Here is a 26,268-nt window from a genome sequence, read left to right on the forward strand (position 1 = left end):
CTCTGTCAGGAAGCCATAATCAGGTTGAAGAGAGAAGTATAAACACACAAAAAGGTGAAGTAACTCAAGGTAGAAGACAGGCAGGAAATAACTTGTAAAATAATCAGAAGACATATATTAATCTCAGCCTGTCAACTAAATATATGATCCTAGATAATTCACCTAACTCAATAAATATTTGTGAAATGAATAACCTTTTCAGAACCATGGTTTCTTCATCCAAAGTTACGTTTCAGATCTGAAATTCTTTTTACAGGGCTACATGACAAAACTGATATAGACAAGAAAAAATGTTACATGTAGGATTATTATAATGTTTTCCAGCATTGAGGTATAATTGATAAATACAAATTGTTTTCCATAATGGCTGTATCAATTTACATTCCCATCAACAGTGTACAAAAGTTTCCTTTTCTCCACATCCTCACCAACATTTGTTATCTCTTATCTTTTTGATAACAGCATCCTAAAGGTGTGAGGTGATATCTCATTATGGTTTTAATTTGCATTTCCCTGATGATTAGTGATGTTGAGCACCTTTTCAAATACCTGCTGGCCATTCCTATGTCTTCTTTGAAAAAATGTCTATTCAAGTTCTTTGCCCATTTTTTAATTGGGTTATTTATCTGCTATTGAATTGTACACGTTCTTTATATATTTTGGATATTAACCCCTGATCAGGTATACAGATTGCAAATATTTTCTCTCATTCAGTAGGTTTCCTTTTCATTTTGTTGATGGTTTCTTTTGCTGTGCAGAAGATTTTTAGTTTGATGTAGTTTCTATTTGTTGATTTTTGTTTTTGTTGCCTGTGCTTTTAGTGTCACATCAAAAAAATTATTGCCAAGATCAATGTCAGGGAGATCTTCCCAATGTTTTCTTCTAGAATTTTTATGGTTTCAGGTCTTACATTTGGGGCTTTAATTCATTTTGAGCTAACTTTTGAGTATGGTGTAAGGTAGGGGTCCAGTTTCACTCTTTTGTGCATGGATATCCAGTTTTCCCAACACCCTTTATTGAAGAAACTATCCTTTCCCCACTGTGTATTCTTGGAATCCTTTTCAAAGATTAGTTGACTGTATATGTATGGTTTATTTTGGGGCTCTCTATTCTGTTCCACTGTTATGTGTCTGTTTTTATGCTAATAGCATACCATGTTGATTACTATAGTTTTGTGACATAGTTTGAAATCAGGAAGTGTGATGTCTCCAGATTTGTTCTTCTTTCTCAAGATTGCTTTAGCTATTTGAGGTCTTTTGTAGTTCTCTACGGATTTTAGGATTTCTTTTTTATTTCTGTGAAAAATGCCATTGCACTTTTGACAGGGATTGCACTGAATCTGTAGATCTCTTTGGGTAGTATAGACATTTTAACAATATTAATTCTTCCAACCTATGAACACAGGATATCTTTCCATTTAGTTGTGTCTTCATCAATTTCTTTTATCAGTGCCTTATAGTTTTCAGCGTACAGATCTTTCAGCTCCTTGGTTACATTTATTCCTAAGTATTTTATTCCTTTTGATGTTGCTATAAATGAGATTGTTTTTTTAATTATTTTTTTTTTTTTCGGTGAGGAAGATTGTCCCTGAGCTAACATCTGTGCCAATCTTCCTCTATTTTGTATATGGGATGCTGCCACAGCATGGCTTGATGAGTAGTGTGTAGGTCCATGCCCGGGATCTGAAGCCACAAACCCTGGGCCACAGAAGTGGAGTGCGTGAACTTAACCAGTATACCACTGGGCCAGCCCTCTTAATTTCTTTTCTAGAGTGTTCATTGTTAGTGTATAGAAACACAACTGATTTTTGTATATTGATTTTGTATCCTGTAACTCTACTGAATTCACTTATTAGTTCTAACAGTTTTTTAGTGGAGTTTAGGGTTTTATATATATAAGATCATGTCATTTGCAAACAGAGACCATTTTACTTTTTCCTTTCTGATTTGGATGCCTTCAATTTCTTTTTCTTGCCTAATTGCTCTGGCTAGGACTTCTAGTACTATGTGGAATAGAAGTGGTAAGAATGGGCACCTGTGTTATTTCTGATCTTAGAGAAAAAGCTTTCAGCTTTTCACCAATGATTATGATGTCAGTTATGGCTTGTCATATGTGGGCCTTTATTATGTATTATGTTGTACCTGATTTGTTGAAAGCTTTTAATCACAAAAGGATGTTCAACGTCGACAAATCCTTCCTCTGCATCTATTGAGATGATCATATGATTTTTATCATTCATAGTCTTAATGTAGTGCATGATATTGATTGATTTGCATATGTTGAACCATCCTTGCATCCCAGGGATAAATTCCACTTGATCATGGTGCATGATTCCTTTAACATTCTGTTGAATTTGGTTTGCTGTAATTTGTTGAGGAGTTTTGCATCTATATTCATCAGAGATAGCGGCCTGTAATTTTCCTTTTCTTTGGTATCAGGGTAATTCTGGTCTCACAAAATAAGTGTAAAAATGTTCCCTCCTCTTCAATTTTTTGGAAGAATTTGAGAAGAACTAGCATTAATTCTTCTTTAAATATTTGGTAGAACTGGATAGTAAATTATAGAAATTTCCAGTGTAGTGCATGATCCCCATTTTGGACCAATTACAAAAATAAATTCTATAGTTTTACATATGGATAGGGATATCTGGTAGTACTCAGTAAATATTTTTGAACTAACCAAATTAAACCTTTTTTTGTGTGTGTGAGGAAGATTGGCCCTGAGGTAAAATCTGTTGGCAATCTTCCTCTTTTTGCTTGAGGAAGATTGTCCTTGAGCCAACATCTGTGACACTCTTCCTCTATTTTGTATGTGGGATGCCTCTACAGCATAGCTTGATGAGCGGTGTGTATGTCTGCGCCCAGGATCCAAACCCGTGAATCCCGGGCCACAGAAGCAGAGCGCACAAACCCAACCACTATGCCACTGGGCTGGCCCCCAAATTAAACATTTATTATTCTTTCATTTTATATTTGAATGCACTTTATAGAAATTTGAAAAATATATAAAAGTAAAGTATAAATGAAAAAATGACCCAATCTCCATTCCACCACTTAAAGATATTAACATTGTGGGGAATAGTCTTGAAGTCTTTTCCAAATAAAGAGTGTGTGCATGCAGAAAAACAATGTTTGGTAGAATTCACTCATGGCATCATCTGGTCTTTGGCTTTTCTTTGTTGACAAGTTTTTGATTACTGCTTCAATCCCATTACTTGTTATTGTTCTGTTCAGATTTTCTATTTGGTCTGTTCAGATTTTCTATTTCTTTATGATTCAGTCTTGGAAGAGTATGCTTCTAGAAATTTATCCAGTTCTTTTAGATTATCCAATTTGTTGCTATATAATTCTCATAGTAGTCTCTTGTGATCCTTTGTATATGTGTGGTATCAGTTGTAATGACTCCTCTTTCATTCATAATTTTATTTGAGTGCTCTCTTTTCTTCATTAGTCTATATAAAGGTTAGTCATTTTTATCTTTTTGAAAAACCAACTCTAAATTTTGTTGATCTTTTCTATTGCCTTTCTAGTTTCTATTTCATTTGTTTCTGCTCTAATTATTTCCTTCTTTCTGCTAACTTTGAGTTTAGTTTGTTCTTTTCTTTCCTAGTTCCTCAAGGTGTACAGTTAGGTTGTTTGAGATTCATTCATTCATTCATTCATTTATTTATTTATTTGGAAGATCAGCCCTGAGCTAACATCCATGCTAATCCTCTTCTTTTTGCTGAGGAAGACCGGCTCTGAGCTAACATCTATTGCCAATCCTCTTCCTTTTTTTTTTTTTCCCCCAAAGCCCCAGTAGATAGTTGTACGTCATAGTTGCACATCCTTCTAGTTGCTGTATGTGGGATGCGGCCTCAGCATGGCCGGAGAAACGGTGCATCGGTGCATGCCTGGGATCTGAACACGGGCCGCCAGTAGCGGAGCACACGCACATAACCTCTAAGCCACGGGGCCGGCCCTTTATTTTCTTAATGTAGGCCTTTATCACTATAAACTTCCCTTTAAGAACCGCTTTTGCCATATCCCATAAGTTTTGGTATGTTGTGTTTCCACTTTCATTTGCCTCAAGATACTCTGACATCCATTTTGGTTTCTTCTTTGACCCACTAGTTTTCAGGAGTGTGAAAATTTTCATATATTTGTGAATTTCCGAATTTTCCTCCTGTTATTGATTCACAGTATCATACCATTGTGGTTGGAAAAGATACATGATTTTAATATTCTTAAATTTGATAAGACTTGTTTTGTGGCCTAACTTGTGATGTATCCTGGAGAATGTTCCATGTGCATTTGAGAAGAATATGTTTTCTGTTGCTGTTGGATGGACTGTTCTGGATATGTCTATTAGGTCCATTTAGTCTACAGTGTTATTCACGTCTGCTCTCCCTTTACTGATTTCCTGTCTGGATGATCTATTCGTTGTTGAAAGTGGGGTAGTGAAGTCTCCGACTATTATTATATTGCTGTCTATTTCTCCTGTCAGTTCTATAAATATTTGCTTTAATATTTAGGTGCACACATATTTACAACTGTTATACCTTTTTGATGAAGTGACCTCTTTATCATTATACAGTGGCCTTCTTTTTGTCTTGTGACAGATTTTGACTGAAAGTCTATTTTGTCTGATCTAAGTGTAGCCACCTCTACCCTCTTTTGTTTACTATTTGCATGGAATACCTTTTTCTATCCTTTTGCTTTCAGTCTGTGTGTCCTTAAACTAAAGTGAGTCTCTTGTAGGCAATATATTGTTGTACTTTTTTTCATCCATTCAGACACCATCTGTTGATTGGAGAATTTAATCCATTTACATTTAAAGTAATTACTGATAAGTAATGACTTATTATTGCCATTTTCTTAATTGTTTTCTGTTTTGCAGTTCCTCTTTTCCTGTCTTCCTTTATGATCTGTTGATATTTTTTGTAGTGGTATATTTGGATTCCTTCATCTTTTGTGTATCTACTAGAGGTTTTTCTTAGTGGTTACCATGAGGCTTACATAAAACATCTTTTATATAGTTATAACAGTCTATTTTAAGCTGATAATTTTAATTGCACACAAAAATTTTACAATTTTACTTCTCCTTCCCCCTGACATTTTATGCTATTGTGTCACAATTTACATTGTTTTATTTTGTATATCCATTAAATTATCACAGCTATAGTTATTTTTAATACTTCTGTCTTTTAGCTTTTATACTATAATAAAAAGTGATTTATTACATACCACCATTACAGTATTAGAGAATTCTGAATTTGACTATATATTTACCTCTACTAGCAAGTTTTATACTTTCATGTTTTCACGTTGTTACTTAGCTTCCTTTTGTTTCAACTTGAATAACCCCCTTTCACCTTTCTTGTAAAGCAGATCTAGTGTGGTGATGAATTCTCTAAGCTTTTGTTTGGGAATGTCTTTATCTCTCCTTCATTTCTGAAGAACAGCTTTTCTGGGTACAGTATTCTTGGTTGGTAGTTTTCTTTCTTTCACACTTTGAATATATCATCCTATTCCCTTCTGGCCTACAAGGTTTCTGCTGAAAAATCTGCTCATAGCCTTACAGGGGATTCCCTTGAATATGATGAGTTGTTTTTCTCTTGCTGCTTTCAAAAATTCTCTCTGTTGTGACTTTTGACAATTGTATAATGGTCTCAGAATAATCTTGCTTGGAGTCCTTCGAGCTTCATGCATCTGCAAGTCCATATTCCTTCTGAGATTCATGAAGTTTTCAGCCATTATTTCTTTAAACAAGCTTTCTTCCCCTTTCTCTCTCTCTTCTCCTTCTGGGACTCCCAAGTAGTATACATTCATTTGCTTGATGGTGTCGTATAGGTTCCCCATGCTTTCGTCAGTTTTTCATTCTTTTTTCTTTTTGTTCCTCTAGCTAATTCTAAGCAATCTATCTTCAAGTTTGCTGATTCTTCTTTCTTTACGATCCAGTCTGTTGTTGAAGCTCTCTACTGAATTTTCAGTTTGTTGTTGTATTCTTTGGCTCCAGGATTTCTGTTTGGTTCTTTTTTATGGTTTCTATTTCTTTATTAAAGTTCTCAATTTGTTCATGTATTGCTTTCCTGATTTAATTTAGTTGTCTGTGTTCTTGCATCTCATCAAGCTTTTTAAAGATGATTATTTTGAATTCTTTTCAGGCAATTTGTAGATCTTTATTTATTCGGGTTTGGTTACTGAAGGTTTATTAGTTTCCTTTGGTGATGTCACGTTTGCCTGATTCTTCGTGATCTGTGTAGCCTTGTATTGGTACCTGTGCATTTGAAGGAGCAAATACCTCTTTCAGTCTTTACAGACTGGTTTTGACGGGTAAAAACTTTCTTCTGTTGGGTCCCTGAACTGATGAAACTGCTTCTAGGATCTCAGTTGAGGGAGGGTGGAGCCAGGTCTTGTGGCTGCTGCTGGGTTTGCAGTGCGGTCTGTGGTTGGCAGGCCTGTTACCAGGGGCTTAGGCAGGCATGGATCTTGTCTGGTCCCTGAGATGATGAGACTAACTCTAGGATCTTGGTCAGTAGGGCTGGTGCTGGGACAAGGGTCTGCTTCAGGATCCACAGACAGTGGGCCTGTTACTAGGTAAGCAAATAAGTGTGGCTTCTGCCAGGCAGTTCCCTGGGTAGGTAGAACTGGCCCCTGCCTGTAGCTTAGAGAGGCTGGAACTGAGTCACATGGCTGCTTCAGGGTCCTCAGCTGTGCTGAGGTCTGCAACCCTGCCTCTGGAGGTATGGATGGGTGTGCCTCCTGCCAGAGTCCTAGGTGGGTAGGACTCCCCCTGGACCACGGCTGAGTGGGGTTGAAGCTAGGTCACAGGGCTGTTTCAGGATCCAGAGGCAGACCAAGTTCAACGGGTCTGCCTCCGTGAGCTCAGAGGAGTGTGTCTCCTACCAGGTCCCTGGGAGGGCAGGGCTATTCCTCGACTACAGCTGAGAGGGGCTGGAGCGAGTCACAACACTGCTTCAGGATCCTCAGTCAGAACGAAGTTGGCAGGCCTGCCTCTGGGGACATGGATGGGTGTGTCTCCTGCCAGGTCCCTGGGTGGGCAGCACTATTCCTGCCCCCAGCTGAAAGGGGCTGGAGTGAGTCACAACACTGCTTCAGGATCCTCAGTCAGAAGGAGGTTGGTGGGCCGCCCTCTGGTGACATGGATGGGCGTGTCTCTTGCCAGGTCCCTAGGTGGGAAGGACTGTTTCTGGACTAAGGCTGACAGGCGCCAGAGCCAGGTCATGGGCCACTTCAGGGTCTACAGCTGGGACTGAGGTTGGTGGACTTGTTATCCAAAGCATGGGAGGGTGCATTCCTCCCTTGGAGGACAGTGCTGGTGGCAGGACCAAGGCCAAATGAATGAGGCTGTAGCTGAATTCACAGGGGGACAGGGCTGTTTCCAGGTCTGTAGCCACAATTATGGAACCATGATTTGTGAGCCTGCCTCTTGGTTGCAGGCATGCCTTCTCAAAACAGCCCTCCTTGGTCGTGGGCTCTACTGAGTTTTTGCAACCTGAATCCCAAAGCTCCCTCAAAGGCTGCCAAGTTATTGTTGCCATGGGTGGGATAAGAGTGGGGAACCTCCTATTCTGTCATCTTGCCCTATAATTTTTAAAGCAAATATCAAGACAAAATCTGACACATGATCTAATCTTGAAGAGAATATCTGAAACCAAGACAGTCCTGGAAAGTGTGGGTTATATGGTTGCTGTAGGTATAAGAAAAAGCCAGGCATAGAGTTGAAGAAGGGGCTAGAAAGACAGGTAGAGGACAGAGGAAGGAGTCTCTTGTAGGCTGGGCACATGTAAGCCACTAAATAGTTCTGAGCAGGAGTATGATTTGTTTAAACTTATGTGTCTGCAGAGGTGATGAGGAGTGCGGTAGTAATAGGCCAAAATAAAGACAGTGAGATTGTCAAAGAACATTCTGGAATTGGCTGGCTATGGATGGTGATAGGGGTATGGGGCAAGGGAAGAGTTTGAGGTATCTGATGGATTAGGCTGACATGTCTACTAGTTAGAGTGACCAATGGGTATGGCTCAGTAGAGTATTCTGGATAGGAGATACAGATGCAGAAGTCATTGTATAGAGTTAGGAGCTGAAGACAGAAGCATAGGACCAACTTGAGTGAAGAAAATGAATCCATTAGATTAGTGGAGTGCAGAAAATATAGTAATTATCACAAGGTGATGGAGGCCTAAATTAGAGTTGATATCGCAGTGTGGAGGAATGGGGAAAGGGATGTTGGAAATACTGAAAAGGAAATACTGACAAGATTTGGTGACTGATTATATAGAAGGTCTGAGTCTAGTGTTTGAGAGAATGAAAGATATAACAAAGTTGAGAGGGAAAGAGGAGAAAATGAGTTCTGTTGGGGCACAGTGAGTTTACGGTAAAGGGTGGAGTGGAGACGGCTGGTAGGCACAGGCAACGTAGAACTGAGTTCGGGTCTAAAACAGTGATTTGAAAATTATCATTCTGTGACTAGATTAACTGTGGAAGGGACAGCAGACAGAGAGGGAGCAAGCAGCCAAGGAAGGAGACTTGGAGATCACTGAATTTAGATACAGAAGGGAATAGGAAGGAACATCACAGGAGGAAGGAAGGAGGAAAAAATATAGGAAACAGGAAATTTTCAAGAATACGTGAAGCACCACTATATTATCAGTATGATGAAAATTGTTAAAAAGTGGAAAAGTATGCAAAATATACTCCTGTGTAAACACACGGAAAGAAGTCTGGAAGAATATACAACCCAATCTATAATAGCAATTACCCCTGGAGGAGAGAGGAGGGAATTAGAATTGGAGAGCAAGAGATTCAACGGGAAATTTAGTCTCATTACTGATGTTTTAAATTTTCCTAAGAAAAATGTATTCCCCATGTAATTCAAAAATATTGAAAAATGGAATAGATAATAAAGGCACTTTAGAATACAACTCTTTCAGGCAGTACACGCTATCCCTGGGAAAGATTTGTTTTTAATACACATTGAAAAGTGATTTATTATAGTTTCCCTCATTTGTCTATCAAATTAAGAACACCTCTGCAATATAAGCAAAGATATTTTCTTTAACTCTATATTTTTCATCATATTCTTTTAGGTAAATAATTGGCATAATAGTAGCTATTTATTTATTCCCATTGCAGAAAATGAAAGCATTTTAATCACTCTTAATTGCTTTAACTCTTTACATAAGAGCCAACTACAACACTTTGACTAACCGTCAATGTGTCTACAGGACATTCACCTAAAGGAAAGGAGACCATGAACTTCTGTTGACACTCAGACCTACTGACATTTCTCTAGAGTCGCAAAGCTCACCTTAATCACAGTAGCATACCAGGCAACTTTTCTGCTTATGAACAATGGACCTATGACATTTTTTCTGAAACTGCCAAGATGTTGGAGCTTTTTCTGTTTCTATGTCTCCCTGAAATAGTGATCACTTCACTAACTTGTGATTATTGCACAGTAAACCACAATCTGGAATCCTTCCAGGGATGAAAAAACAAAGAGCTTTGCCCACCTCTTCTTCTCCCTCCTTATAAGTCACCTTTCATGAGGACCTGACCCTTATCCTGCCACCATGCTCTGTAATACACAAAGAAAAGTATAAAGGAACAAATTCTTTTAAAATGGAACAAACACAATCTTCTCTGAAGAGAGCATTTACTTATAACAGTAGTTGTATTTTAGCAATTTGCAATCAAGTGACTTTCTTGTTAAAGCATCTCCATTTCTCCTTACCCCAACTTTTTTCTTCTGTATTTGTATTTTTTTAAACAATGTTATTGAGGTACATTTTACATATCATAAAATCTACCTTTTCACGATTACAGTTCAATGATTTTTAGTAACTTTACCAAGTGGGATAACTATCGCCACAAATCAGTTTCAGGATATTTTCATTCCCCTTAAATAGGGTCCCTCAGGACCATTTACAGTGAATCTCTGTCCCTCCCTGGCCGCCACCCCCAGCCTCAGACAGTCACAACTCCACTTTCTGTTTCCATAAATTTGCCTTTTCTGGACATTTCATATAAATGGAATCACCCAATATATGGTGTCTCGAGTCTTCACTCTTGTTTACAGAACAAAACGAGATTTTCCTTTGGCCAATCACACATTGAAGGAAATATATTACCTCTCAAATAAAACATTACAAGAAATACTATTTAACATCTAAAAGACTAAAAATATTAACCCTGTTCTCTAAGTTCTAAAATTAAAAAATTCTTAAATATTGTAGTGCTAGAAACATGAAAAATGATCATTTATCTATTTCACATATGAAACAGATAATAAGATAGCTATCTCTGAAGCTTCAAATCATTTTAAGATCTTAAACTTTACATATAATACAGAGCTTTCTCTTTTACTTTTTTAGGATAGATATGTAACTTTTCTTTTCAGAAAAACCTTTAAATGGCTTGTTTCTTAACTACCAGTTAATACCTGTAGTTTGGTTTTTGTGTTATTTTCTTCCTCAGTATCTTTAAAAGGAATAAGTAGTGAGAGGGACTGGAATGTTCCAGCCTTGCTCAAGCGCTGCACCTGTCCAGTTACCTCCTCATTTCTGTGAGGGACTCTGACCCACCAAACCTGTACACCTACTTCCACAGTGGAGAGGGACAGGCTTTCACTCCTTAAAGCAGGCATGTCAGATTAGAAATTATGCTTTTCAGTCTATTGTGAATTTTAGTGATGCATCTGTTTTAATTACAAAAAAGACTTAAAAGTATTTTAGGAATAAATATGCTGCCAGTTTTAGAAGATATAGATGGATTAGTTAACGCTTTCATTGAATGAAGTGAACATGTCACTAAGCACTTCTGTCTTTGGCTTGGAATTCAGTATAAAAAAGATCATTCCACTGCACTCTAACAAAATCAAGAGATATTTGTCTTTAGGCTTTTCTCATGAAGCCACTCTAATAGTGAGAGATTATGAAGATTAGAAAAATGATTGTTGTTTATATGATTACATCCTCAATGCCAATTTTAGACAATTATAGAAATACAGAAAAAATGCTATTCATCTAAATAAATAATGTTCCAAGATGGAAATCAGCCAATAAGCAATAAATGACATCCAGCTCTTCTTTGGACTCTCAAAACATCACATTTTAAAATGTGTTACTCTTCTTTGCTTTCATTTTTACTGGCACTATCTGAAGAGTAGAAAAATAATGAACACTTGCTGATAAAAATTTGCATTTGTATTACATCTCAAGAGGCAATGAGACTATGTATAAGATTTGAAACTAAGAAGAAAAAAGATCAAAGTGACTCAACCTGGGAAAAAATATTGAACAAGGTCTAAACTTTAAAAATTCAAAGTTATCAAAAACACACTGTTAGCCAAAAATTACTTCTCAAAAGCCCTAGAAATCAACCTTTAACTTGCTGTTGAGAAATCACAGAACACTTCATCATTCGGGAAATCTCAGTACCAAAAGTTCTTTCTTGGTTTTATCTTTGCTGTTAACTGATATGGCAACTCTGCTGAAAACCACATTGTTATGTATAAATGTGTTGCACTGATTTTAATAAGTGCAAACAGAATGACTCTATTTTTCATTTTATAAAGTAAATCAAATTTACCAGATCATAGGTCAAACAAGAATAGATTTTGCTAAACTGTTTTGTTTTTTTTTTTTCTTTTTCAAAGAGCAACTAAAAAAAATAAAATCAACACTAGGAAAATCCCAGATAAATGCTTCTTGACAATTCTTTGGAAAAAAGTCGGTAGGCCAAAGTAAATATTGCATTAGAGAACACGGGAATAACCATATACTTCATAGACATTGCCAACCTTTGTACTTAAGACTGGGGTGACTAATAAACTGTTGAGAAAAGTGGAAACTTCCCTAAAGAAATGATTTAGAGAAAGTTGTGTGTGTGTACAAAACACACTTTTGTATCTATTTAAAATTTATGAACTAAACAATAACTTGTTCTGCAAAGTAACTGCAGATGAAAACAGCTTCCCAAGTTCATTTTTGAAATGAAATTGGCATAATATCTATTCTGTTACTTCAAAGATATATATAAAGCATTTAAAATTTATTTTTCGTTAAATTTATTTTAATTATCTCCACTTGTCTTTTGATAATTTGTCTTACAATCTATTAAGAGGTATGTAAAAAGTAAAAAGTAAAAACCTCTGCACAGACCCTATAGATTTATGGACAGACAGGAAGCTGAATGCGTTTCTGCGTGATGGCAAGTAGCAAGGTTTGACATGCAGGATGTTGTTCTATCTAATCCTTTAAGGCTGCTGAGTGTGCAGGAATCAGTTCTTCGAGGCTGGACTTCAAAAAATTGGAAAGTATATAAGAAATTCATAAATACTAATATTTGTTTTAACTGGAGATATGCTGACCAGAGGAACAAACATTGGCAAGAGCAATGTTAGTTGTGCCTTCTCTCCATAACCTCACTTCTTGATGTGTATCTCAGAAATACAAATTCATTCTCCAAACAAGAAGCTCTTTTGTCACCTTTAGAAGCAGGCAATTTTTTTATTCTTTCATTTTCTGACTGGATGAATAAAAATAATGATAGAAACAACAAACATCTGAATTTTCCTTTTCATTATTTCACTTAAGACATTCTTGGCATAATTCTTCACAAAGTAGTTTGGGAAGATAATATCTACACTAGCTTGTGTCAGCCAGTCACTTGACCCTGGTTTTTAAACTAGAGAAGAAAACTTTAAAAAGGCCCAGTGTTTTCTATCTGTGCCCCTTATTCTTTTCTGGACTATTCCTCACTGACCAAGGCTACTTCCTCTACGGATCACACTCTTTCCCCCTCCGCAAGGAAGACTGCCCTGCACAACACTGGGAGCCTGCTCCTTCACAGAGGCCCCAACGTGCAGAGGGCACGAGGGGCCCACTCTCCCTTACTCAGGGCGTGGCTGCCTGGTCTAGAGTCCCTCCTGGAGGTGCCTGTTCTATTATCTCCTGGCCTGTAACATCAGCCTCTTTCTCTCCATGGACTCTACCTGTTAAGCATACAAATCTGCCTACATTTCATTCATTAAAATATTATAATACCCCAAACGAGGCAAACAAACAAACAAAACGACCCAACCCTTTCTGGACCAAGTCCACTCCTCTAAGCAATAGCCTGTTCTCTCCCTTCCCTTCAAGGCATAGCCTCGTTCACACCTCCTTGTCCTCAGTGACTGATGAGGACTTCCCCGAGGCTCACCATTTGTACTGGATTACTCCCATGGCCTCCTGGCTGTTCCCTTTAATCTTTCCTTCTGCACAGTCGCCGCAGGATCTTTTCTAAAATACAAATCTGTTTTACATCATTTTCAAGAGAAAATTCAAACTCCTTACTACGGGATACAGTTTTTATGATCTGAACTATTTAGCTTTGTCTCTGAACCCACTTTTAGCCTCTCCTACATTCTCTATCTAAATTCCAGACATCCTGGATCCACTGCTGCATGTGCAGTGCTCCTCCAGGTTCTCCTCCCCGCCTGCCTGTCCTGGCACACGCTGTGGTCCTCCCAGGAGCACCTTATCTTGATGTCCCTGCCCAGTGAACTTCTGCTTATCCTACGAGCCTTAGTTCAGAAGTCGCCCTCTTTTTGAAGCCTTCTCTGACCCTCATCTCCCCACATGGTCTGTGTCCTTCCTCTGTCCTCGTACAGCACCCTGTATTTGAAGCCTTGTAAGAGGAGCACCTGAATATTACTTATGACTTTATCGCCAGCCCACTTCACAGTGCCTGGTATATGATAGGCACGGAGTGCACGTGTGTTTAATGATAATTACTGAATTTTTATTCATGATCCTCTGTCTCCCCAAGTGCAGGACTTATGTCTCTCATTCTCTGAATCTCCAGCACCCACAAGTAAATGCCACATAACTAGATCTCAACGAAGATTAATAACTGTTAAAGGAACCAACACTCTAACCGCCTCCCAACTCTCCTTCTTCCAATTGATCCTGCTGCTGATGGAAGATTGCTTTTCCTAACATACCACCTTATCATGGTTCCCATCACCCACCCCTAGCTGGCTGAAACTTTCACCGGCTTCCTATTACCTGTAGGATGAAGCCAAGCTTCCCTATCTCAGTCCTTTTGCTTAGAACTGCTCTTTCCTTGATCGTCACAGACTCTCTCCTCCTCCCCCTGTATGTCTCAATTCAGGTCTTCCCTGCCTACTCAAACTAAACTGTTCTTTGAGTCAGTCTGTTACATTCACCTGTTTTAGTTTCTTAATATTCCCATTTATTAGACCTAAAGTGATCTGCTTCACAGGCTTTTTTCCTATGTGTCTCGCTATGGACTCGCTCACTGGAATGTAAGTCCGTAAACACCGAGGACTGCCTGGCCTTGCTCACCACTGCATCCTCCATCCTAAAGCACTCCCTGGAACCAGAGGTTAAGTGCTGAACATTTGCTTAATGAAGGCAAGACTGAATGCAAAAATGCTTCAGGCTGGCACTCAAGGTCCTCAATGACCCGGCCTCACCCCACTCTCCCAGCCTCCAACTAATTCCTCACATGACACTCCGTTTGCTATTTCCCAGATACCCACCATGCCTCCTAACTAGGCCTATCTACAAGAGCTTTGTCTTCTTTTCTTTCTATTTAAGTTATCTTCATCTTTTAAATCCATCTCAAACTCCATCTCTTCTATGAGGCAATCCACAGTGGTAAGCTCCTTAACTACATTATTTATCTATTTAATGTTTTAAACATCTTTCAGTTCTCTAGAGCTCTCTGTCTTGTATTTGTAATGGATTTTTTTTAATTTTAGAAATAGGTTTTAAGTTATAATAAAAGATAAAAATATTCTTAAAAGGAAAAAATCTTAATGCTAGGAATAAATAAGATTCAGACCCCATTTTCCTTATTTTAAGAAAATTGCAAGCCTTTTTCTTCAAGTATACCAAAGAAGTTTGCTCTCAGGTATAATGTGCAACATAATGGTTAAAAAGCAACATTCACAATTTGTTAATGAGAGTTGGTTTTAGTAACAACTCTGATGTCTGCTTTAATCGCAGATAATATTGGCCACTGAACATACTGAAAAGGCATCCAAAAAGTAACTCTTCCAACTTTTAAGTGTGAGCCTACCTTAGTCCAATTGATTAAAGAATTTGTTTTAATCCAGAAAATAAAATATAACAAACCAGGAATGCTTCTGTGATAAGAACTAGTAGTCAGAAAATTCTCAAAACTTAGAGTGAATTTTAAATAGTTTTACTGATCTGCATCCTGTTGACCCCAGTATCAATACAGGCAAACACACCTACGTATGTGGGCCTATACATCAGAGCAGGCAATGCAGTATGTTAACATGGAAACAAAGGAAACATGCCAACCTGGATACTGACTTGGCACCATTAGCGTCCTCTGCTGAATTCATGTCACCCCAGCAGAGTTTTCTACGACTTAGCCGTAGGCTGACCTGAGGAACGCCATCAGATAGCTCTGGCTGAGGTACCCCGTGGGCCTTAATAGATCCCTCACTCCCGGACTCTGGGATCTAGAAAATAAAATTAAAAAAAAGAGAGAGAGAGTGGAATTAAAAAATCTTTCAAATTAAGTTATTGAAGATAATTTATTCTAATTTATTAATAACACTCCAGAAAAATATCAACTTAGGTATGGAATTAAAAATACAAAATTAAAAATACAAAAATTCTTATATAGCAAAGGGCACAGTGAAGGGGAAATACCAATATTTCCAAGGGGAACCTTTCAAACCATATATGGCCCACATCCCACTCCTGGATTCTGATACAAATCTTCTCCAGGCCTAGCCCTCCTTAGAATAATCATTCTATGTAATGAGAGATTATAAGAGTATATCAGACTGCAACCTGGAGTGGAGGAAAGAAGCAACAGAAAGAGGCGGGAAAACAAAAGGCTGAGAACCACTGAAACAAAGGATGCCAATGCCAGAAAGGTGTCCAGAAATATTTACTACCAATAAGCAAAATACACACCAGTTTGCTAATGGTTTCTATTGTAATCCTCTCTTATAGGGCAAAGTATGGTCTAATAAATTTTCAATTAAGAAAATAAATAGGAAAGACACAATCCTTTTAGTTCTCTTATATCTCTGGAAGCATAGGCAACACAAGTGCCAAATGAATACCAGGTGTATTGACTTCTCATATCTGAGGTTATGTGCTCCCTCCAAACCCCAGAAACACCCTCATGCTCTCTTATTTTAGATCAGAAAGAATGTGAATTCAACCAATATTCGTTTCCTAAAAATGTGTAAAAATCATGTCAGAATTGCAGGAAAATTTCAAACCTTCAGATCAACTCTGTTTGTTACACTGGAAGCTTTTTCCCATCTCTAGGACTCTTCTCATGTTTGTCCTTCCACCTGGAATGTCATCTGTTCATCACTGGCCACTCACCAATTGCCCAAGACCAAACCAAACCCTAACTTCCTTTGAGGCTGAGATAAGAATCCACTGCTCACAGAGCTTCTCTAGCTAACCTCAGGTCTTACTAACCTTTCCCAAGTCTGAACTCCCGTAACACTCCACCACACAATGTACATTTGGTTATGTGTCTGAGAACCTTAACCTCAGTTGTCTCGTGTTTCTAGGTTATATGGCCTCAACCAGATCCTGGAGATGGAGATTACAGCCTCATCCTCTTCCTATTTCTCCCCTTCGACCCCTTCCCCTTCTTCCTCTTCTGTATATTATTTTTAACATTTTTACCATAAAGTCTAGCAAAGTTTTGAACTCATTAATAAATACTTTTTGTCAGATAACACACTTTTCAACTACAAGATATTCCCAAAACAATGACTGGTCAAGAGGCTAAGATAACAATTTTAAAAAGTAATATGGGGACAATTATGAACATAATTGTTTAATAAATTCATACCTCCCTGAGGATTACATTAAAATAATATATGAAAATAATTTAGCAAAGAGTTACATTTAGCATAGAGCAAAGTAAACATTCAACAAAAGCTAGCTTTTATTAACATTGTTGTTATGTAAAGTTTGCCCAAATCTGATGATTAGCAATTAATTGTTTGGTTGCATTTTTCTGCAGAATATTTATAAGCTCATGAAAATCAAGGAAAGAAAAAAATTTTTAAAAATTACGAACTAACTACAGTTCATAGAGATATTTGTCAAGATTACTTCTAAAAGAAATATTCAGATAAACAGCAAAAGAATATGAAAAGCACAAATATATGCTATTCTATATTTCATAAATGGGCTCCTTTTGCATGTGACTCTTTTTCATAAAAGCAGACATGAAAAATCAATGAAACACTGAAAAACTAGTAAGATTTCAAATTAGTTAGCAAAAAAAAATCTTACCCGATTTAATTCTCTCTCAAAACAAATACAAGAGCAGTTGTTTGGTAACATTTAACACCATAATGTTAAAATAAGGACACGACATGTTAGGTTCAGTGACAATTTTTGGGTTCTAAATTTGATTCAACAATTCTAAGGTAAAAAAGGTAATATGCAGCTTATTCCATTTTGTCAGTTTACACTAAAATATACTACATAATGCAAATCACTTAGAACTCAGATACCAGCAACTACACCAGATACATTTATCTGTGTATTTCTGTGATGACTTAATTTCTACGGAAATAACATAGACTGATTGTCACTAACCATGAATATTACAATATAAACTCATTATCAATATATATCAAGGTAGTACAAAGAACTGAACTTGTGCACAGAGAAAATACCACATGAAGCTTATGAGAGAACAAAATTGTTAAAAAAAAAGTAGCTCAGTAACTCTGAGACTACTGGAATATATACACATATTTTAAAAGGAATGCATATTTTTAAAGGTCATTAATGATATCTTCTTGAGGATGTATCTCGAAGATTATACATTTTCACATAGGAAAAAGGAATAGAGTAATAAAATTTTAAAACCTGCTATTTTACTGATGCAATTAATTTTAGTACAAATATATTCACTTTGAGGAAAAGGAAGAGATCACTTTCTTTACTTTAGGTGGAAGTGAGCTTTTTTAGGAACACATGATTTGAGCCTTGGCCTTATAATGTAGGTAGAGAGATGGTTTTACTTTTATGCTTCTGGGTGTCCATGTCAAACTGTACATAGTTTAGTGGTGGACTCTTAGGTGGCACTCAAGGTCCCTTGTCTCGTGGAACTCTCTGAGGAGGAGTATGACACAGCCAGCCAAGACCAAGGATATAAGGGGACGTTATTACAGTGTGGCCTTAAATCAGAGGTTCTCGTCTGGAGCCAATTTGTCTGGAGACATTTTTGGTCGTCATGACGGAGGTGAGGGTGTGTGCTATTGGAATGTAGGGGGTAGAGGCCAAGGATGTGACTAAACATCCTACAATGCACAGGGCAGCCTGCTATAAAAGAGAGTTATCTAGTCCAAAATGTCAGTAGAGCCGAAGCTGTGAAACTCCACTTTAGAGGGAATGGTAAGAAGAAACCTGTACTGAGGCAGTCCTCTCTTTATGTGCTTTTCTTCTTGCTCCATCCTCCCTTTCTGCCACCGGCATGTTGAGACATAATGCACCAAGATCAGCTCTGAGTTTAGCAGAAATGGGTCAAGGAGGCCACTTAGGCCTGCCTTGTCTAGGCAAGAGTCCTAGGGGCTCCAGGAGGTTCAGTCAAGCTCTGTTGGGCACAGACTCCAAATAGGGCCGAAAGCCTTTCTGTAACAAACAGGGTGAATGTGGGAGACCCATCTGCAGCCTCCCTCATAACATGTGGCTGCAGTAGGAAAATGGATAAGGACTCGGGATAATGACTGGAGTGGACAGCTTTCTCTTTCCGTTGGAGATACCCACTAGTTCACACTAGTTTGCTTCTTTATTTTAGTAATTTCTTCATGATAACTTTTGTACTTGAAAATGAAAAATATAAAAGCCCCCAAACCATCACTGAAAAACATTTTGCTCAGAGGAATCCTGCCATGGGCCGTTTGAGATACGGATCTAGGCACATGCTGTATGATTTATGTGTACAACTAAAATACTAACAATTCTAGGAATCTTTAAAAAAGCACATTCCATGCATGTATTTGCAGGTATGGAATAGTCTAACTGAGAAACAATCTGAGCTACTTTAGTATTTGAGATGCCATGGAAATAGAAACAAAAGAACTATCTTTGAGAATGTAAAATGAAAATATATTTACTTACATGCTGTTGTTGTTATAAATAAATATTTAGTGAGCATTTACTCTGTACTAGGCATGGTTCCAAGATATTTACATAAATTCACCCATTTAATTCTCACAACAATGCAAAGAGTCAGGGACTGTTATCATTATCGTTTCACAGATGAGGAAACTAAGGCACAAAGAGTTTGAGTTATTTGTCCCAATAAGTGGCAGAGCTACAGTTACAACCCAGAGAATCAGGCCTCAGTACCTGTACTTATCAGGAATAGCTATATTTGGTTACATGTTAAACATTGTAATTGCCAGAAGAAGACAAGGCATTTTTGGATGCAAGTCACATTGCATTCCATAACGTGACCCATTTTCTTCTTCTTTTTTTTTGGCATTCGTAGTTAAAACTCTTAAAAAATTTCTCTCTCTAGCACCCACTGAACCATTCTAGCAATATAATCTCAGGGAAAAAAAATCAGATATGAGGGCAAAACTATACGGAAAATGTGTTCATCATATTTTTATTTATAAGAAGCCAAAAATGTAAGCATTCTAATAGCCAAATTACTATAATAGGTAAAACTCAGATCATCACTATACTTAAAACATACATAAATAAATTTCAAAGGCCAAAAAACAAACTCTGTCACAGTCAACACTACAAATGTTTTAAGATGGTCTCATCTTTAAAAACTGAACAAGGAATCCAGCACCAGAAAACCATATCTGTGATACCAGGCTCTGATTTACCCTGATACACTGACGTGACTAGAAATAAAAGAGACATAAAACAATACATGCCTCAACTTAATATTTATCATTTAAATTGGTCACTGTGAGGGCCCAACAGTGAGCCATGGGGTATAGGCCCTCCAACTCATGGGCAAGTTAGGGTAGGAGTTGTCTGTCCTGCAGGACTGAAACAAGGGAATGGCAGGTGAATCAGGAGGAGGGACTCAGTTTACTGGACAGGGACCTGTCTCTTCAAAATTTGTAGCTCCGCTTTCTTTGTGTAGGTGAAGGGGGTTTCCTGCTTATCATAAGTTTCTTCCCAGAAAAGTAATTGCATGTGAACAAATTGCAGGAAAATTTATAATAATAATTTAGTATGCTATTATGAAATAGTATTATTAATACATAATTTTTAAAAGTTTAAGCATAACAAAGCAATGTTTTGGTCTCAGCAGTCACTCTAAGCACTGGTCAATTGCTGTGCCTGCATTTTGAAATTACAAAAAATTAAGTCTGTTCTTTTCATCATCAGATACTTTGAGAGATGATTAGAACAGGCAGAAAATTATATTCAAGGCTCAAATGATGAAGAAAGACAGCAGTAGAAGGAAGAAAGCAGAAAAGTTAACATTTAGATCTTCTAATCTAATTCCTCAGATCTCATATCCTTGACGTTTTCTCTACTCCATTTGTCATCTGTAGAGGGCAAGGCCTCTTGCCTTTCCCTCACGCTCACTGAACTCACAATCTTCATAAAAGAAATGGTGAAACAAAGCATGAGAGAAGAGATGCTCAGCTCTGATTTTTTAAAAAAGAAGACAGGCATTTATAGTTGAAAAAACCCTCTAAATCAGAAAGAAGTCTTTTTTCCCCTCAAAAATGTTTAATTTTGCTTTTCAAAAGTGAGGTTTGTTTACTAAATGGTTGCAATTCTCCTAATAATTTAATCAATCTATTATGTGCCAGCTAATTAATGTCCCAGGTTTTTTCAGAGAAAGTTATTAACAGGCTTTAGGGAATTTTGGGGGGTTAGTTGCTTACACAGACCTCTCTCTCTCTCTTTTTCTGTAAAAATGGGTCAATGTTAAAGTTATAACTAATTAAAATCTTATCTTGATCTAAGTTTTAGAGTGAATCTGTACTTTAGCATAAAATCAGTTTTCTAATTTTAATTAGAAAACTTACTCACACGTGAAAAGACAGGAATTTCACAATTTAAAAAGAGCTCATCTTCAAATATAAGAGATCAGATCAATTACAGATTCAGTGTGGCCCAAGGAAGTAACAAACCCCTCAACACTTGGTTTTCCTCAACTCTTCCCCTCTCACCTTCTCTCCTCTGGCAAAAGGGAAGTGCCATCGCAGCAAAAATTTTTGTCTGTTTTGTTAATTGCTGTCGCTCTGCCTCCTAGAACACACCCAGCAAATATTTGCGACCATTAAATATTTGTGTAATGAACAAATGAACGAATGACTGAACAAACTAAATAATATCTTTTGCCTTTCTCCCAGAAATACTAAAATGTTAATAGATTATCAGTTGATACCATAAAGCACATTAATTCCATTGTGTAAGCATCACTCTTATTTTAGAAGTTTTGTTTATATTCAGTTGCAAAATTTGTCAGTTTAAAAAATAGCTATGGTACAGAAATGGGAAGAATCTGAATTTATAGGGCATAGGAATTACTAACACAAGACCAGGGGCAGGAGACTACATTTATTCAGACTATGCGGCCCACGGTAGAGCCATCTGTCCTGCGACTTGGGCTCAAGAAGTCTCACCTTTTAGAAGCTGCTCACAGACAAATCTGTACACGGCAGTAAGGTGAGGCCTCTTATTAACACCAACACAGATCTATCTGCTACTTTACAAAGTTTCTCATTTGAGTCCCTGACTTCACGTCTTTTATCAGAGAAAATTCAGGCAAAAAGTAACTGTGTAAATGGAGCAGTTTAGGAATTTAGATATAAGATTTTTACAAATTTTCCTTCCATTAGTAATATAAAAATTTGCTTTAAAATTTTTGATCAATTATCTCTAATGATCAAAATCAATGATCAATGGGAATGTTTGCCATCCAATCCCAAGTGCAACCTCTTTAGCCTCAAGTTCTTGCTAATTTAGAGAACAGGATTACCCAGGGTGATGGGGACTTAAAAAAAGATGCTCTCTGGAAGCTTGTTCCAAAGGGATGCTACTAACACCAGATGGAATGCCACGAAGCAGTGGTTCTTACCCAGGGGTGCACATCAGAATATCCTCTGGAAATTTTAAAAAGTATACTTGCCTAAACTCATCCCACCACCTCACTTCCTAGTCTCAGGGAATATATCTGAGGTGGATCATGGGCAGGCGAATTTTTAAAAAACCCTTGGAATAATGTGTGCTGCTAATTCAAAGTTTTAAATTTGTCAAGAAGTAATTTCTCTCTGAGGTTCTTGAAAATAAGTGTTAAGGTAAAAAAAAAAAATAACATTAAATAACTGAATTGCTTCATTATAGCTGGTTCTACAAGTTTCATGTTTATGTAAGAAAAATTAGGTGGAAAATTAAGAAATTAGATGATGATTTTAGAACCACTCAGTTGTCGAGTTGAAGGGAGGTACTATTCCAATCCCCTCATTTCAGAAATGAAGGCCAGAGACCCAAAGAACTGAAATGATCTGTCCGAGGCTGTACAGATAGTACAAAAATTGGCTATTAAAAACCTCTTTCTCAGGGCCGGCCCCGTGGCTTAGCGGTTAAGTGCATGCGCTCTGCTGCTGGTGGCCTGGGTTCGGATCCCGGGCGCGCACCAACGCACCGCTTCTCCGGCCATGCTGAGGCCACGTCCCACATACAGCAACTAGAAGGATGTGCAGCTATGACATACAACTATCTACTGGGGCTTTGGGGGAAAAAATAAATAAATAAAATTATTAAAAAAACAAAAAACAAAAAACCTCTTTCTCCAACAGGAACCCTCATACACAGCTGGTGGGAATGCAAACTGGTGCAGCCTCTATGGAAAACGGTATGGAGATTCCTCAAAGAATTAAAAATAGAGATGCCCTATGATCCAGCTATCCCACTACTGGGAATCTATCTAATGAACCTGAAATCAACAATCCAAAGAGGCTTATGCACCCCTATGTTCATTGCAGCATTATTCACTACAGCCAAGAAGTGGAAGCAACCTAAGTGTCCCTCTACTGATGATTGGATCAAGAAGATATGGTATATATATACAATGGAATACTACTCAGCCATAAAAAAGACAAAATCGTCCCATTTGCAACAACATGGATGGCCCTGGAGGGTATTACGTTAAGTGAAGTAAGCCAGAAAGATAAAGACAAACACTACATGATCTCACTCATATGTGGAATATAAACCAACACACAGACAGAGAAACCTGTATTGTGGTTACCAGGGGCAATGGGGGTGGGGGGTGGGCACAGGGGTGAAGGAAGACATATATAAGGTGATGGACAAACAAAAATGTACAACCCAAAATTTCACAATGTTATAAACTATAAAAACATCAATAAAAAAGAAAAGAAACCTCTTTCTCCTGACCAAAGAGAAGGTGAGAAGTGAAGTAATGAACTGTAAAATCCAGGGCAAACTAAGCGATTAGTGGTAGTCCAGGGAGACAACACTGCCTTCTGTGGTCCATAAGGAAAGCAGAAGGCAACATCTAGGGCCAGGAGGACCACACTGCTGTTGTGTGGAGTTGCAAGCTGAAGGAGCTTGGGTCTCTAGCAACCTCATAGAGCCTCATTATCAGCCCTGACCTGACATACAGGTTTTGTTTATTTGAGAGAAATACATTTCTATCTTGTCGAAGTCAGTGTTGTTTGGGCTTTATTATATGCAAGAAAACCTAATCACACTGATGCAAGATTTTGCTCAAATACTACCTTAGCAGTGAAGCTTTCTCTAACACTACATAATAAATAGCAAAATTCTCCCTTACGCACCACTCCCCATTTGCTTGGCCCTGCTTTATTTATCTCCATTGCACCTAGCACCATCTGACACACTGCATATTTACCTGTGTTTATTTATTTGTTGTCTTTTCCCCCTAACCAGCTATAAGTTCCATGAGGGCAGCAACTTTGGTTTGTGTTGCAAGCATGGTGGGATGGAAGGGGGGCCAAGGAAGGGCATGCCCCACCCTTAAAGGGAAATCCAACTGCTTACTTTTATTGGTCAAAATTTAGTCACATGGTGATACACAGCTTCCAGAAAAGTTGGAGAAAGTGGTCTTATAGCTGTGCATCAGTATACCCATCCAAGGAAGAGAGGGAGACTGTATCTTGGGAGGCCAGTAGCAGTCTTGACTATAAACCTAAAAGAAATAAAGGACTATCCTAGGAGGATGTCTGGAGAGGAGCATTCCAGACAGAGAGAAGAGCAGTGCAAAGGTCCTGAGGAAGAAGCATGATTTGCAAGTCTGAGGAACAGCAAGGAGGCCATTGTGGCTGGAGCCAAATGAATTAAAAGAACAGGTCATTGAAGTTACAGAAGGCCAGATCATGTAGACATGTAGGCATTTTAAAGACTTCGGCTTTTACGTTAAGGAAAATAGAAAACTTTTGGAAGATGTTGAGCAGAGAAGTAACATGTCTGACTTCCATTTTAAAAGGATCCTTACTGCTACATTGAAAGAAGACTGTACAAGGGTCAGAGCGATGCAAGGAGACCAACTAGGAAGTAACTGAGATGCTCGTTGATTGGATCAGGGAGATGGTGAGAAGAGATCAGAATCTGGATTTATTTTGAAGGTGGAGTCAACAGGATTTGCTGATGCATTGGACAGGAGGTGTGGGGCAGGTAGGAGTCAGGATGACTTCAAAATTTTTGGCCTGGGCACTGAAAGGATGGAACTGCCATCATGGAGTTGGAAAAGATAGCAGAAGGTACCAATTTTGAAGGGTAAGTCGGGAGTTTATAGATTTGGACATGCAAAGCTTGAATGTACATAAGATAGACAAGTGGAGACATCATATAGGCACTTGGATATAAAAGTTGGACTTGAGAGGATTGAACTGAAAATACAAATTTAGGAATGATCTATATGTATACGGTATTTAAAAACCAAGTAATTAGAAGAGATCACCTAGGAAGTGAATCTAGACAGAGAAGGGAAGAGGACTAAGAACTGATCCCCAGAGGACTCCAAGGTTAGAGAGAGGACTCCAAGATTAGAGAGAGGACTCAGAGAGACTGAGGGTAGAGGGGAAACCAAGACAATGTCCTGAAAGTCAAGGGGAAAGGTTTTCCACAAGGAAGGAGTAAATACAGTTACCATATAACCCAGCTATTCCAAAACACATGCCCATATAGACTTGTACATGAATGTTCATAGCAGCATGATTCATTATAGCCAAAAAGTGGAAACAACTCAAACGTCCGTCAACTGATGTATGGATAAGCAAAACGTATATCCATACAATGGAACATTATTCAGCTATAAAAAGGAATGAAGTACTGCTATAGCCTAGATAAATCTTGAAAATATTATTTTAAGGGAAAGAAGACAGACAGAGAAGGACATATACTAAATTATTCCATTTATATGAAATGTCCAGAACACACAAATCTACAGAGACAGAAAGTAAATCAGTGGCTTCCAGGGACTGAGTGATGGAAAGTCACTGCAAATGGGTATGGGATTTCTTTTGGGGGTGACAAAATGTTTTGGAATTGGATGGTGATGTTGGTTGCACAACTTCGTGAATAAACTAAAAATCATTGAATTGTAACTTTAAAAGAGTGAATCTTATGGAATATAAATTATATCTCAATAAAGCTCTTATAAAAATAAAGGAAGAGGTGATTAAGTGAGTCAAATGCTGCTGACAGGGTGAATGAGATACACTGAATGTGGCAATGTGGCATCACTTGACAAGAGCTGTTTCATTCTGTGGTGGGATTGATTAGAGTGGGTTCCAGAGAGAACAGACAAGAGGAAGTGAAAATAGCAAGCCTATATAACTCTTTTGAGGAGTTTTGTTGTACGTAATAGCAGAGGAAATGGGTGATTGCTAAAGAGGCTGTGGAGTCAAAGGAGAGGTTGGTGGTTTTTTTTTTTTGGTAATAAGATGAGAGATATTACAGCACATTTCTATGCTAATGGGAATGATTCAGTAGACAGGTGAATAACTGATGACCCAGGAGACAGAGGAGGAAGGAGAGAATTCAGGGTGCAGAGCTCTTGACTGGGTCAGAGGGTATGGGGTCATAGTGGAGGGCTGATCTTGGACAGGAACAAGTACAGTACACCTCCAGTGACTTGTAAGGAAGGAGAGAACACAGCACAGGGGCAGATAGTAGATGGATGTGAGGGTGGGAACAAGTGGACATTCTTTCTTGATGTTCTCAGTGAAAGAGAAAGTAAGGTCATCATCTGAGAG

General features: G+C 38.0%; 1 protein-coding gene across 4 annotated transcripts in view; it reads right to left on the minus strand.

The window, feature by feature from the left end:
- The window catches only part of FAM13A (family with sequence similarity 13 member A), a 317,773-nt gene that overhangs the window by 109,582 nt on the left and 181,923 nt on the right, over positions 1-26,268 (minus strand). For 3 of the 4 annotated variants that reach the window (XM_058547499.1, XM_058547501.1, XM_058547498.1), the window contains exon 7: positions 15,341-15,504. In XM_058547499.1, coding sequence (XP_058403482.1) covers positions 15,341-15,504 — 164 coding nt within the window. The remainder of the gene's footprint in view (positions 1-15,340; positions 15,505-26,268) is intronic. The other variant, XM_058547500.1, reaches the window with a different exon arrangement.

The sequence above is a fragment of the Diceros bicornis genome, chromosome 8 (assembly GCF_020826845.1).
Source record: "Diceros bicornis minor isolate mBicDic1 chromosome 8, mDicBic1.mat.cur, whole genome shotgun sequence".
NCBI classification, from domain to species: Eukaryota; Metazoa; Chordata; class Mammalia; order Perissodactyla; family Rhinocerotidae; genus Diceros; species Diceros bicornis.